Genomic DNA, 15151 nt, shown 5'->3' on the forward strand with positions numbered 1-15151 from the left:
CCTTCCCTGTGTTCCCTCCCCACGTCCATGCTGGGATCTTGTCCAGAGGGAACCTGTGCATTATCCTTGCTGGGAGATAAAAGGTGAGGGACCCCATTTTCATTAAAAACTCCATGTCATGTTCTTTTGTCTGACTCTACATTTCGGACTCCAAGAAAGGCATTGCTAGGCAGCACTCCCTCCGCCTGGGCTGTCCCTCTGCCTGGGCTGTCCCTCCGCCTGGGCTGTCCCTCCTATTGTCTAGGGAAAGAGTGGGAAGCAGGGAAGGAGGCAGTATGCACAGACTGCAACAGCGAGGAAGTGGCAGAGGATAGGAAGAAGGGAAGGACACAACCTCCTCCTTTCTGCCTTCTGCTGGGGCTCACCCAGACCCTCGGGCATTCCCCAGTCTCTAGGCACACGAAGCAAACATGCAGCCACCCTTTTGGGGCTCCCATCCCCGGCTCCTCTGTTGATGGCTTGCAACTTCTTTGCCTCCATCCACAAATTGAAACAAATTAAGAATAAGAACTGTGGCTTTTACACTCTGTTCCTTCAGTGTCTGGAGATCGGGGGGAGGGTGCCCGCTGAGTTCTGCAAACTCCCGTGGGCTACAGCGGGCAGATTTGGGGGTGGGGATGGTGTGAACAGATTGTATCCACAGCTTCCAGGACAGGATGGAGATCTGGCCCAGGCCCCTTATCTTTCTTTCTCTCCAGCCTTCAGGATCCAAAACAGAGAGGAGGGGGTATGGCTTGGGCCTTCCCTACGCCCCCTACCGGGGAAAGGTAGGTTCTAAGGCAGAGAAAGGGCCTCTACAGTGGGGAAGGGGGTTTCAGTCAGCACTAAGCCCCACCCCCCATGCTTCCCACACCCAAGAGTGTGCCCCACAATCCACTCTCAAAGCTGCCTATGTAGATGGTGGAAAACAGCCCAGCTTTACAATCCTACAGTCATGATTCTGCAGTACTTTAACCTCCCCCAGCACTGCGTCCTCTGTGTAAGTGGGGATAATGTCCCTCTTCCAGGATTGCAGGGATTAAAATTTGTAAAACACAGACAAAGCCCCTGACACACAGTAGGTGCTCTATAGATGTTAGCATCCCATTCTCTCCAGCTCCCACCTACAAAGGGTCTGGGTCCCGGCCAGGCACAGTGGCTGATGCCTGTAATCCCAGCACTTTAGGAGGCCAAGGCGGGCGGATCACAAGGTCAAGAGATGGAGACCATCCTGGCCAACCAACATGGTGAAACCCCACCTCTACTAAAAATACAAAAATTAGCTGGGCGTAGCGGCACATGCCTGTAGTCCCAGCTACTTGGGAGGCTGAGGCAGGAGAATCGCTTGAACCCAGGAGGCAAAGGTTGCAGTGAACCGAGATCGAGCCACTGCACTCCAGCCCGGGTGACAGAATGAGACTCCGTCTCAAAAACAAAACAAAAAAATAACAACAAGCCGGGCGCGGTGGCTCATGCCTGTAATCCCAGCATTTTGGGAGGCCGAGGCGGGCGGATTGGGAGGTCAGGAGATCGAGACCATCCTGGCTAACATGGTGAAACCCCATCTCTACTAAAAATACAAAAAATTAGCCGGGCATGGTGGCATGCATCTGTAGTCCCAGCTACTTGGGAGGCTACAGGAGAATGGCTTGAACCTGGGAGGCAGAGGTTGCGGTGAGCCAAGATCGTGCCACTGCACTCCAGCCTGGCTAACAGAGCTAGACTCTGTCTAAAACAAATAAATAAATAAATGAATAAATGTCTTTGGCCAGGTGCAGTGGCTCACACCTGTAATCCCAGCACTTTGGGACGCCGAGGTGGGCGGATCACCTGAGGTCAGGAGTTCAAGACCAGCCTAATAAGGAGGAACCCCATCTCTACTAAAAATACAAAAAAATTAGTCCAGCATAGTGGCGGGCGCCTGTAATCCCAGCTACTCAGGAGGCTGTGGCAAGAGAATCGCTTGAACCTGGAGGCAGAGGGTTTCAGTGAGCTGAGAGATTGCACCACTGTACTCCAGCCTGGGCGACAGAGCAGGACTCCGTCTCAAAACAAACAACAACAAAAAAGAAACATGCTCAGAGAGGTTATCAGCAAGGTGTATGTGACATAAATGTCCAAGTTGTTGTTGTTTTTGAGACAGGGTCTTGCTCTGTCACCCACCAGGCTGGAGTGCAGTGGCGTGATCATAGCTCACTGCAGCCTCAACCTCTCAGGCTCATGCAATCCTCCCACCTCAGCCTCCCGAGTAGCTGAGACTATAGGCACACGCTACCACACCTGGCTAATTTCTTCTCTTTGGTAGAGGCAGGGTCTCACTATGTTGTCCAGGCTTGTCTCAAATTCCTGGGCTGAAGTCCCTACCTCAGCCTCCAAAAGTGCTGGGATTACAGGCAGGCGCCACTGCACGCAGCCAGTGTCTTAAGTTTTATTTTATTATCTTTTTTTTTCGGAGACAGAGGCTCGCTCTGTCCCCCAGGCTGGAGTGCAGTGGCATGATCTCGGTTTACTACAACCTCTGCCTCCTGGGTTCAAGCGATTCTCTAGCCTCAGCCTCCCGAGTAGCTGGGATTACAGACACGTGCCACCTCGCCTGGCTAATTTTTGTATTTTTAGTAGAGATGGGGTTTCACCATGTTGGCCAGGCTGGTCTCAAACTCCTGACCTCAGGTCATCCGCCCGCCTTGGCCTGCCAAAGTGCTGGGATTACAGGCATGAGTCACCACGCCCAGCCCAGTGTCCAAGTTTTAAACTCAGCACTAAATGCCTACTCCACAGCCCCCAGTCAGACCCCTTTGCCCATGGAATTCCCAGGGTGAACAAAAAAAGGCAGATCAGTTCTCCCCTCCGGCCAAGAAAGGTTAAGAACCCAAACCAAAGACCACTCCTCTTTAAACACTCTGTGCCCTAAGTCACTCCCCCTCCCAGCCCCAACACCAACACACAGACAGGCTGACTCTCCCTCCTTAGCTCTGGATTTAATTCCCCCAAAACACACTCAGCTCTCTAACCCTCTCACCCAATACACACAAGTCATTAATCCCCTTCCCAACACACACCCAACCGTGACCCCACCCCCAAAACACACACAGCCCTGACCCGTAGTGCACACAGAATCCCAGAGCTCCACAGTAAACACCAGTCTTCAGAGACCAAGCCCCAGGGGCCGGTTTAGGGGGCGGGGAGAATCGCCGGACCATCTCTAGGGCTCCCACCCTGGCTGTAGCAGGACAAATACACAGCCCTCCCCACAGTGACCTGGAGAGGATTTCTGTTGGTCCCATAGGCTACTAGGTCTCTGAAGGGCACACCCAGGCCACCTAATGTGCTGCCTCCTCCCCACCTGGGGAAAGGGATGAGGGGGAGGAGGGACCCAGCACCTTTGTTGGGTGGGGAATGGGAGTAGGAAGCCTCATCAGCAAGAATTCCTACAAAAAGGGTGTGGGCAGACTGGGGCATACCACTGCTCCTGCAGGAATGGAGGACCATGGATTGCCACCTCTCCTGGGAACTGCCTCACCCTCAGCACCAGCCCTAAGGCCAGGCAAGCAGGGAAGGCTAAACTGCCTCCATCTCTGAGGCCAGGCATGTGATAATTTTATCTGCCATGCTTTCCTACCCAGAGCTCAGGAGCTCTGTCCACCAGGCAGCCCTGGCTCTGCAGAAGGAGGGAGATGCCAGGCTCCCTCAGACCCATGGCCACACCTTGTCCCAGAGAAGAGGAAGGTCAGTGAGAAGCTCAGAAGCTAAGGGTCTGGGCAGGGAGAGAAGTTGTTGTTGTTTACTAGGGAGAGGGGAGGGGCAGGGAAACCAAAAGGCTCACAGAGGGAGGGGGCAGGAAGGGGGCATTGCCTAACCTGGGTGGAGAAAGCCGAAGAAGGCTACACTTGCCTGAAATGTGGGCACCCCACCCACATTTGGGGAGAAGGTTACCAGGATGGGAAGCCTTCCCCACCCACCTCTAAGAAAGAGGAAGAAGCTTGCAACATTGAGGGGAGGGGAAGGCAAAGCATTTGCTCCCTCTGGCCAGGATGGGCAAGGATGGGGCCAGGCCCCAGCCCCCACCTCCAACCCTCCAATGAGCCCAGGCTCCAGATGGACAGAGTGTCTGGGAACTCTGTTGCCATCACCTGGGTTAGGACAAGTTGTCCACAGGCACCAGGTCGCAGGTCCCTAACTCCTCCCCCGTCAAAAATCCTACCCTGAGCTGGGTGCAGTGGTACATGCCCATATCTCCAGCACTTTGGGAGGCCAAGATAGGAGGACTGCTTGAGCTCAGGAGTTTGAGACCAGCCTGGGCAACATGGTGAGACCTTGTCTCTATGAAAAATCAAAAAATCAGCCTGGTGTGGTGGCACGCACCTGTAGTCCCAGCTACTCAAGAGGCTGAGGCAGGAGAATGCCTTGAGCCCAAGAGTTCAAGCCTGCACTGAGCTATGATCATGCCACTGCACTCCAGCCTGGGAGACAGAGTGAGACCCTATGAGAAAAAAAGAAAGAAAGAAAGCCAGGCACAGTGGCTCATGCCTGTAATCCCAACACTTTGGGAGGCTGAGGCGGGCAGATGACTTGAGGCCAGGAGTCCAAGACTGGCCTGGCCAACATGGCAAAACCCCATCTCTACTAAAAATACAAAAAAAAAAAAAATAGCTAGGTGTGGTGACACGCACCTGTAATCACAGCTACTCGGGATGAGGCATGAGAATCGCTGGGAGGCCGAGACTGCATTAAGCCAAGATGGTGCCACTGCACTCCAGCCTGGGCAACAGAGGAAGACCCTGTCTTAAAACATAAAAATGGCCAGGCGCGTTGGCTCATGCCTATAATCCTAGCACTTTGGGAGGCCAAGGCGGGCGGATCATGAGGTCAGGAGTTCAAGACCACCCTGGCCAATATGGAGAAATCCCGTCTCTACTAAAAATACCAAAAGTAGCCGGGCATGGTGGCGTACGCCTGTAGTCCCAGCTACATGGGAGGCCAAAGCGGAAGAGTTGCTTGATTCTGGAAGGCGGAAGTTGCAGTGAGCCGAGATCGCACCACTGCACTCCAGCCTCGGTGACAGAGCAAGACTCTGTCTCAAAAAAATAAATAAATAAATAAAAATAAAACCCTACCCTGTCAGAAAGCAGACAGTCTTCTAGTTCCAGTGATCCAAGTCCAGAATGTAAATCACAGTCCCTTTAAATGCAGTGAATATTCTACAAAGATACACCAACGCATTCCCTAGTAGCCCCAAACCCCAGAGGCTGGCCTCTCCCCATCACTAACACAGACTATAGGACCAGACCAGAATCAGAGTCCCCAGACTCCATCCATCCCATACTCCTATATGAGGTGGAGAGAAGAGACAGCAGAAACAGAAGATGAAGGTTTGATAAGGGGTGGCAGGAGAAACTGAGGCAGCACCTGCCTGCCACCTGGCCCCAGGGCATAAAGGGCGGGGAACATAAAGAAACACAGACATAGAGTCCCTGCTCCTGGTGGCTGGTGGAGCCTGGGAGGGAGGGGGCCACAGCTAAGCCAGAGGAGGCGATCCAGGAAGCAGTGGTGGTGGTGGGCACCCAGCCAGTGCGGGCAGTGAGGCGCCCAGCCAGGGCCTGCCCCAGGGACAAAGAGACTCCCTGGCTCCGGGGAGAGAGCGCTGCCCCCACACTGAGAAGGGGGCACTGACCCAGCCCAGCCAGGCACATAGGGCAGTGGTGCCAGGCAGCTTGCCAGCAGCTGTGAGAGGGGTGGTGGGTGCCCAGGGCAAGGTGTGCAGTCCCTGCTGGCCAGGAGAGGTGGGGACACGTTTCCCAGGTCAGCAGCTGACCAGCCGGCCAGCCAGCAGCCCATGGCCCATTCTGCTGCTTCCACCCCCTCCCGTCCCAGGCCAGGCCCCGGCTCCCTCCTCCCCCCAGCCCTGGCCTGGCGCCCAGCTGGGCCCTGGGGGCCAGAGTTACTGTAAGCGGCCTGGCAGGCCCCAGCCCTGGACTCTGCCAGCTGGCCAGAGCTGCCGCCACCTCCCACTACCTGGCTCGGCCAGCCGGCGAAGGGTACTGAGACCCCTGCCCAGCCAACGAGTGACCTCCATGGCAGAGGGTGGAGGCAAGGAAAACACAGGCCCTGCCAAGACCATGCATGCGTCCGAGGCCAGAGTCCAGGCCAAGTGTCCCCTCCTGGGACACTCACCCTATCCACCCAGCTAGACCGTGGGCCCCTCCCTCTCATCCTCCCCACAAAGGGAAGCACATCCTAGCATGGCCGGGGGTGGAGCTGGCAGGGGGAGAGGTGGGGTTCCAGCCAGCCTTCCTCGGTCTGCTCCTTCAAGCCCTTTCCCTCAGAGGCACTGAGTGGGGGTGGGGCGTAGGTGGTGTGCTGCTCTCACTCTAGGTAGAGCTGCCATTTCCATCAAATGTCAAGAGGTTTGTTTACCCACCTCCAGCCTGTGTGTCCAGTCCTTGGAGCTATTTATAAGGCCCCAACAGCAGAGCACAGAAGAGGGGTGCGAGGGCCACTGCAGGCCAGAACAGCATGGTTTCATATCCCCCTCTGCCACCCCCAACTTCAAACACAACCACCATGATCAGCCTATAGGCCACAGGGCTTTCATTTTTAAGACCTCAAATGATGGTCACCCCAACTGGAGAAGACCTTGCCGCTCACCGTGCCTTCCACTCACAGCAGAACAGACGTGCCCAGAGCCCAAGCTCTGAGGCCTGCCACCCTCCACAGTCCCTTCCCACCCCAGCCCCCACACCCAGACTTACTGGCTGGGGATGGTGTGCTATATCCACTAACTGGAAGCTGGTGCTGGAGAGTGGTCAGAGCGCCTGGCGGGGAGAGTCCACCCAGCATAGGGGGGAAGAAGAAGGCGTAGGGAGGCACCGGGTACCCATTGAGGTGCCCGCCCCCAGGTGTCGGGCAGGAGCTGCTGTTGCTGGCCATGCCAAGCGGCCACAGTCAGAAGGGAGGCAGACAGTCTGGCAGGGGGCTCTGGTGGGCTTCAGACCACCCCTCCTCGGGGCATGGGGCCTGGGCCCAGATGGGGTTTGGGTGGTCAGCCCACCCGCCCTGTCCTGGAGCTGCTGTCCAAAGAGGACAGGCTAATCTCAGTCTCCTGGAGCCCCCACCCTAGCTGGGGGCCAGGTGGGTTGGGGGATGTCTCAAGAGCCGGTCCTTTGGTCAAGCAGTTCTGTGAGCTGGCACTTTTCCTGGGAAGGTCCAGAGCTGGCCTTCAGGGCACCAAAAAAGATGCCACTCCTAGATGGGCCCCAGCTAGGTGGCTGAGGGGGCCATGTCCTGTGATGCTGCAGAAAAAAGAAAGACAGGTGAGTGGGCACTGAAGAACAGGCACACAGGCATTCCCCGTGGAGCTCCCCAACCTGGGCTGCCGGAGATTTTCCCGTGGCACCCAGCTGAGCAGACAGCTGGCACCATGCCTGGCTGGCAGAGATGACCTGGAAGCAGGGCCCAGACACTGCTGGGGGTGGCAGATAGCACAGCCAGGCTGGGGAGACAGGGACAGAGCCCAGAACCTTGGAGGGCCTCTCACCCACAATCCTGAGGGGAAAGGGTCCACAGTGCCACCTCAAGGGATCACTGCAGCAGAAGCGGGCAGCTGGCCCTCCTTCCCCCAGTGAGGGTTACCTGAGGTCAAGATGCAGAGAACGTGTGCTGGGGGGGAAGAGGGAGGGGGAGGAAAAGCCGCTTCCCTAAAGCATTGGCACTTCTCAGAAAAATGACTCCTAAGCCAGGGGGCCCCTCTTACACCACTTCCCCCCCAGATCCAAGCCCCAGCACCCCAGACGGGTTTGTCCCACAGGCCCTGGGAGGAGGCCCATTTACGTACACACTAATAGGAAAATGGGAACCAAGGACTCCTAGGTATCACCTCCAATGCTTAACAGCATGGATGGTCCAGGGGTAGGCGATGTGTAGGAGGGCAAGGACCGCCCAGGAAGCCTCCTACCCCCAGGCAATGAAGGAGAGATTGATCTCAAGGTTCACCCACATACTTCTGTCTGCAGAAGCAAAACACATGAACTGGGGTGGGAGGTGGGCAGAAGATGAAAGGCCAGATGCCCCCTTCACCAGTGTGAATACAGATCCACACCCTGTTTGAACAGCTGGCACCAGAGGATATGCACAGATAATACCATGGGGTAGAGACAGAGACAGAGATGAACCCAGAGATTCCATAACACAGTGAGACAGATAGGCAGCAACAAGAGCAAAGAGAGAGAACACGAAGAACATATCCATACGAGGACAAGAGGATGTTTCAAATCCATTTTGGGTACAGGTTATATATAAATACATATGCATGTATTTATATATGAAAAATACATATATGAAAGACAAAAGAAAAGAGACAGACAAAAAGAAACATGGCCAATCAAAAGCACAATGAGGCTGGGGGTGGTGGCTCACGCCTATAATCCCACCACTTTGGGAGGCTAAGGCAGGTAGATCACCTAAGTCAGGAGTTCAAGACCAGCCTGGCCAACATGGCAAAATCCTGTCTCTACTAAAAATACGAAAGTCAGTTGGGTGCGGTGGCTCACATCTATAATCCCAGCACTTTGGGAGGCTGAGGCAGGTGGATCACCTGAGGTCAGGAGTTTGAGACCAGCCTGACCAACATGCTGAAACCCCATCTCTACTAAAAAATACAAAAATCTACTAAAAAATTAGCTGCGCATGGTGGCAGGTGCCTGTAATCCCAGCTACTTGGGAGGCTGAGGCAGGAGAATCGCTTGAACCTGGGAGGTGGAGGTTGCAGTGAGCTGAGATCACACCATTGCACTCCAGCATGGGTAACAGAGCAAGACTCCGTCTCAAAAAAAAAAAAAAAACACACAAATGCAAAAGTTATCCAGGCGTGGTGGCACATGCCTGTAATCCCAGCTACTCAGGAGGCTGATGCACGAGAATTGCTTGAACCTGGGAGGCAGTGAGCCAAGATTGTGTCACTGCACTTCAGCCTGGGCAACAGAGTGAGACTCCATCTCAAAAAAAAAAAAAAAAGCACAATGAGATACCACTTCATACCCACTAGGCTAGCTCTAATAAGAAAGACAGATAATAACAAGTACTGGCGAGGATGTGGAGAAATTGGAATCCTCATATATTGCTGGTGGGAATGTAAAATAGAATAGCTGTTTTGGAAAACAGTTTGGCAGTTCCTCAAAAGGTTAAACACAGCGATGGCACATGACCCAGCAATTCTACTCCTAGGTATCTACCCAAGAGATATGACAACGTAAGTCCACAGAAAGACTTATACATGAACATTCACAGCAGCGTTATTCCTAATAGTCAAAAAGTGGAATCAACCCAAAAGTCCATCAACTGACGAATAAATAAAATGTTGTATGTCCCTACAATGGAACGTTATTCTGCCAAAAAAAGAATGAAGTACTGATACTATGATATGGATATTCCTTGAAAACATTATACCAGTTACAAAGACCATGTATTGTAGGATTCCATTTATATGAAATATCCAGGATAGGCACATTTATAGAGACAGAAAGCAGACTTGTGGTTACCAGGAGCTGGGGTGTGGATTTGAGGAAGATGGGAAGTGACTGTTGCTGGGTATGGGGGCTCTTTTTGGGGTGATGAAAATGTTCTAAAATTGATTGTGGTGGTAGTTGCACAACTCTGAATATACTAAAACCACTGAATTGTACACTTTAATGGGTAAATTTTATGGTATGTGAATTATATCTCAATAAAGCTGTTTTAAAAAGAAGAGGAAAGAAAGAAAAGAAACAGGGCCACAGAGACTCAAAATAAGGACTGTCCGTTTCCAACACCCCCTATACCTTGCCACTCCACCCCAAGCTCAGGCTACACTAGGTTCCAAGCTCTGAACTCCAGACTCTAGCCTCAAACCTGGAGTCCAGGGCACAAGCACATGGCCAGCATTTGGTTGAAGACCAGGCCTGGGAAGGGGGAGTTCCTGCCAAGGCCACTGTGGAAGAGGCCAGGAATTCTGGCCCAGCTGAGCCAGCCAGCCTGTGTGGAACTGAGGGAGAGAGGGTGGGAGGGGACAGGTACTGGGCTAGGGAGGGGAGGCTGCCCCAGGAGTAAAATCTGGACCTTGCTAATAACCACGATTTTTACTGTTACTCATTATGACAATCATAGGGCCTCTCTCCTCACTCCTGAATAAAGAGCCCCCTTCCTACCCCAGGCCCCTGCCAATTCCCTCCTAGGCTGAGAGGGCTGATGTCAGAGGAACAGGGGCCCCACCCACTGGACCAGTTGCCGCCCTGGCCCCCTCCCAACTCCTGTGGGGCCCCACACAACGGGAACTGGAGCTGGGGGAGCCATGCAAGGGAAGAAGAGGCTGGCAGAACCTCATCAGTTCCTACAGTTGGACCCTCACACACAAATACACATACAAACTCATGCATGCAGGTCTACAGAAAACATCTGGGTGGGCAAGAGCACGCCTGCAGCCCCAGCCTGTGTGTGTGCAGGCATGCATGTGAGGAGAAGGAACCTGGAGATACCATCTCTCCACACCTGGGCTCCACCACACAATGAACACAGCTCAGAAACTGCATGCATGGGCCCCAGTACACAGCTCCCCAAAGACACAACCACAGCCCCACAGTCTCCCAAACTGTACATTCTCCGAACCTCACACAGCCAGGGTGGCCCTTGTACCTGCTGCTTCTGCCAGAAGATGCTCTGAGGTCCTCCCTGTGGGCCCAGCCCATGCACCAGGTCCACAAACACTCAGGTGAATTCACATCCACAGAGGCCTGCCTCTCTCAAGGTGAGGCCCAAGGGGCAGCTAACCCAAAGTGAGGCCTCTGTAACCCACGCTGAGGCCCAGAAAGCCATCACTCCAGATCTCAGGCATCCTGACCCAGCCTTTGGGGGTCGGGAGGCCAGTTTAGTCAGTTCAGCCTGGACCCTCTGGAACCCACCCTTGCTCCCAGAGAAGAGAAAACCACAGCCACCTCAACTCTGCCCCGGTGGAGTTTGAAATTGAATCAAACTTCAATCCCCACTACCCCCACCTCACCCCCAGCCCACCACCCACACACACTACAGGGCAAGGCTGGAAGGCCTCCCCAGACCCCTATCAGAGCCTCCAAAAAGCCTAACCCAGCTCTGCCTGCAAATTTCAGTGCAAATTTACTCAGCTCCCTGGGGAGGGCCTTGAGCCGCAGGAGGGCTAAAGGTCACAGAAATAGGCCAAGGGCCAGAAAGACCAGAGAACAGGGATGGGCAAGGGTAGGGATGACCAGGGTGGGCCCAAAAGGGCACAGACTCTGCCTCAGAAGGTCCATCAGAAGCTATGACCCTCAGAGAGACACCTGGGCCCCAGCCCCCTACACCCCAGGGGTGGAGAAGGCCTCGGCAGAGAATCGAAACCAGTACCAAAGAGAGGGAAAACAAACTACCCACATCCAACCTCCACCCTATGCCAGCCACCTCCACTGCCCACGGGCACCCTCCCCTGAGAGAGAGAAAACCACAGGCCCACACCTCCAATATACGGAGCCTAGCCTAAGCACAGCAGAAAAAGGGGTAGGGGGCTAGAGCACCTGCAACCAGCCCCACACTCCTGCCCACTGGGGCCGCTCTCACCCTCAGAAGGTGCCAGGATCCCTTCTCCAGCATCAGCGTCCCTAGCTGCCCACGCGTTACACCCCAGAGTCACACACCTAGAGAAAAAGGTGAGAGCTTTCTGAGCCACGAAGATGGGAGAAAGAACCAGAAGTCGGAAGGGTCAAATCTCAGCTCTGCCACTCTGGGTGACCTTACGCAAGTCACTTAACCTCTCTAAGCATCTGTTTACTCGCCTGTGAACTGCCTACCTCAACAACGAGCTGTGCGATTTCAGACAGGAAGTCCTGGAAAGCACCCAGACCAGAGCTTGGCACAGGGGAGGCCCGGGCAACTGGAGCCCTCCATCCCCACGCCTCTTGCCACCACCTTGGTGCCCCTCAGCAGTCGGCCTGCTTTCCCTTGCCTCACCCCACCCAGGGCAACATCTGTTGACAGGGCCAGGAGGGAGAATTACCCATTTCCCAGGGTCTGCTTCCCTCGGATGGAGGAGAGGGATGTGGGGAAAGGGATATTCGGGGTGTGGGTGGAGGCCTGACCACAACCCATTCCCAAATTCCCTTCTTTCATTTCACAAACCAAAAAAGGGAAACCTTTGGATTTAGGGAGGGGAGAAGGGGAAGAGAAATAGACCATTTCCTCCCCTATACTCAGGACAGAAGAGCAGGGGACCCCAAACCCAGCCGGGACTGGCCCCAACCTCTCTTCCTCATTCATTCTCTCTGTTCTCCAGTGTCCCCCAAAACAACGGTTCCCAAGAAATAGAGGTCAGGCAGTCTCAGAGGGGCTGAGAGAAGGGGAAAAGGATTGGGGAGCTTAAAAGAAGGGGAGACTGGGGGTTTCCTAAGCATTCTAGACAGTTAGTGAATCATATGCAAATGACACCCAGAGCTCAAGCTCAACTTGGGCAGGAGGGACTCTAGCCCTGGCAGAAACAAAACCCTGCCGCCTTTGGACCCCTGTCCCGCCAGGAGCTGGCCAAGCAGGGCAGAACAGAGTAGATTCAAAACTAGAACCATTTAGAAACTTTCCAGGAAAACACACTCCCATACATACAAAGCCACAACCTCTCCCCTCCCCAGCGCCCCTCATATCTGCAGACAGGGGTTGGGGAGCAGTGATGACTACTCCCCGCTTTTTCAAGGGTCCCCTCTGGCCAAGGCTCTCACCCCTCTCCTCCCTGGCAAGCCTACAATCCGGCCACTCGGGTCCTCTGTTTCCTGTCTGTTCACCAGGGGCTGGGCTGCAGGAAGCCAGGTTAGCCCAGCCTCTTTTTATTTATTTATTTATTTATTTATTTATTTATTTATTTATTTTTGAGATGGAGTCTCACCCTGTCACACAGGCTGGAGTGCAATGGCGCAATCTCGGCTCACTGCAACCTCCGCCTCCCGGGTTCAAGCGATTCTCCTGCCTCATCCTCCCTAGTAGCTGGGGTTACAGGCACCTGCCACCACACCCAGCTAATTTTTGTATTTTTAGTAGAGATGGGGTTTCACCATGTTCACCAGGCTGGTCTCAAACTCCTGACACGGTGATCTGCCCGCCTTGGCCTCCCAAAGTGCTGGGATTACAGGCGTGAGCCACCACGCCCGGCCAGCCCAGCCTCATTTTAAAAGAGGCTACCCTAGGAGGGCTGGAGAAGGATCACCTGAGGGTGGCTGGGATAGCTGGAGGGTGCCTCTTCCCCACCAACCCCAGAGAACCCCAGGCCAGCCTTGCTAGAGCTAGGACTGGTTTGAAAATCTGCCCTAGTCAGTGCAGGCCATAAGCATGTCCTCTTGGGAGTTAGGGGAAGGAGGAAGCCTAGTGTCTCACTTCCGGGTGCTACCACTGCCCATTGCCTCAAGACACAGTGCCTTGTCCCAAAAGAATAGGTCCAATGTCTCCACAGCTTGTACTCCACTCAGCCCAGGGTTTTTCCCCAGCTACACAGAGCTGCAGGACCCCCACACGCCATAATCTCACCAGTGACTGGATACCAGGCAGAAAGGGTGACTGGACAACCCAAGCTCGGGGCAGTCCAGGTTCTAGGAGGAGGAAGTGGGGGTCTCTGCTGGTCAGGGCTGTGCTCCCAACTCCTCCATCCCCAGGGGCCATATCCCAGATCCCCGGGGGGACATGCTCAGGACCTCTGAAGCCCAGGGTGTCTGAGAGGTCCACCTAGAACCAGAACTGAAGCCTCCCTACTCCAAGCAGCGAGTAGGTGAAAGGGCAGGGGGTAATTCAGGCCTCAAGAAGAGGGACCAACCCACAGGGAAGGAAAAAAAAAATGGGAAGAGGAAGAGATGAGCCTACTGAGGCCACAGCCAGACCACAGAAATGTGTGGACCATACACAGGCAGCTCTGTTGGGTGAGGGACCAAAGGGGCACAGACAAAAGGGGACCCCCTAGCTTGGAAACCACCGACCTCACATCCAGCCTGGCACGGGGCTTTCCCCACCCTCACCTTGGCAGCTGCCCCCTCACCACTACCTCCCCTCCATGCTACCAAGCAGGAAGCACAGCTCTCTCACAATGGGGGGACAGCTTACAGAGATACAGGCAGGGCCAGGGTGGGGAGATAGGCTGCAGCAGCCCTCACCCCTCCCCTCAGCTCAGCCCAACCCTGCGTATGCCATATTCTGAGTCCCAGGGCAAACTGCCAGCAGGACTAGATGGTACCAGCCCCCTCTCAGCATCCCACCCTGGGGACCCACGCTGCAGGGAATCCAGGAATACACCCCCCCCACCAAGTCCTGCCTCAGGATATCCTTTTGGCTCTGACCCCAGACCAGGCCTGAGTCAGACTGTGCCCTGCCCCATACCCCCCCTCCGACCCATTGACCCCCCCACCAAGCAACTTCCTACTCCACACCCGCCTACTCAGTTGGGGCTAGAACTAGGGGGAATCTCTTCCCCTCACCATCCCCAGCTGAACAGGGAAGCCCACAGGTGGATAGGGATAATAGGTCACAGATCCCCATGGCCTTCCCCTTAGAGAAGAGCGCCTGCCAGACAAGGGAGAAGCGGGTGCAGGCTGTGTGTGCAGGGGAAGGCATAGTCTGCAGAGCCCCCACCTCCCCAGCCCCAAACACATGCAACCTGGGACCCTGCCCCACAGCCCCTTGACACTCCAGCCTGGAGTCCAGGAAGCCACAGAAACTCCCTGGGGAAGGTGGTTTCCATCAGAACACAGGATGGGAGCAGGCTCCAGAACTGTATATGAGGACAGATAGGGAGCACAGAGGTTCCCTGAATGGGCATCTCTATGAGCGAGAGGAACCCTGGCCAGAGCGGACAAGGGCTGCAAAATCAGTCAGACTCACAAAGTCACAGCCACAGTCAGGCACAGCCAGATGTGGTCACAGTCTCCCCAGCACTCAGTCTGAGTAGGTGGCAGTGACTCCTCCCCACAGACAGAAGTCTGGGGGGTCCTGGGGAATCTGGGGCATCAGAGACCACACACACTCAGCCTGAAAGGACCCCCTAGTCAAGTCCCCCAACTACCCCCCCAGCCTGGTGGGGAGGGGTAGCTCCTTCCCCACAAGAACCAGGGGTAGTGCCCACGGCAGACATCACCATGGCAACCAACAACAAACATCCCAGGAACCACAG

The 15151-nt window shown here is 54.9% G+C and overlaps 1 protein-coding gene across 4 annotated transcripts in view; it reads right to left on the bottom strand.

The window, feature by feature from the left end:
* The window catches only part of RARA (retinoic acid receptor alpha), a 48613-nt gene that overhangs the window by 19589 nt on the left and 13873 nt on the right, over positions 1-15151 (bottom strand). For 2 of the 4 annotated variants that reach the window (XM_016931848.4, XM_016931847.3), the window contains exon 2: positions 6729-7268. In XM_016931848.4, the coding sequence (XP_016787337.1) occupies positions 6729-6906 (178 nt within the window). In that variant the 5' untranslated portion in view covers positions 6907-7268. Of the gene's footprint in view, positions 1-6728; positions 7269-11574; positions 11806-15151 lie in introns of those variants that run through there. The other 2 variants (XM_063799610.1, XM_063799611.1) reach the window with 2 other exon arrangements.

The sequence above is a fragment of the Pan troglodytes genome, chromosome 19 (assembly GCF_028858775.2).
Source record: "Pan troglodytes isolate AG18354 chromosome 19, NHGRI_mPanTro3-v2.0_pri, whole genome shotgun sequence".
NCBI classification, from domain to species: domain Eukaryota; kingdom Metazoa; phylum Chordata; class Mammalia; order Primates; family Hominidae; genus Pan; species Pan troglodytes.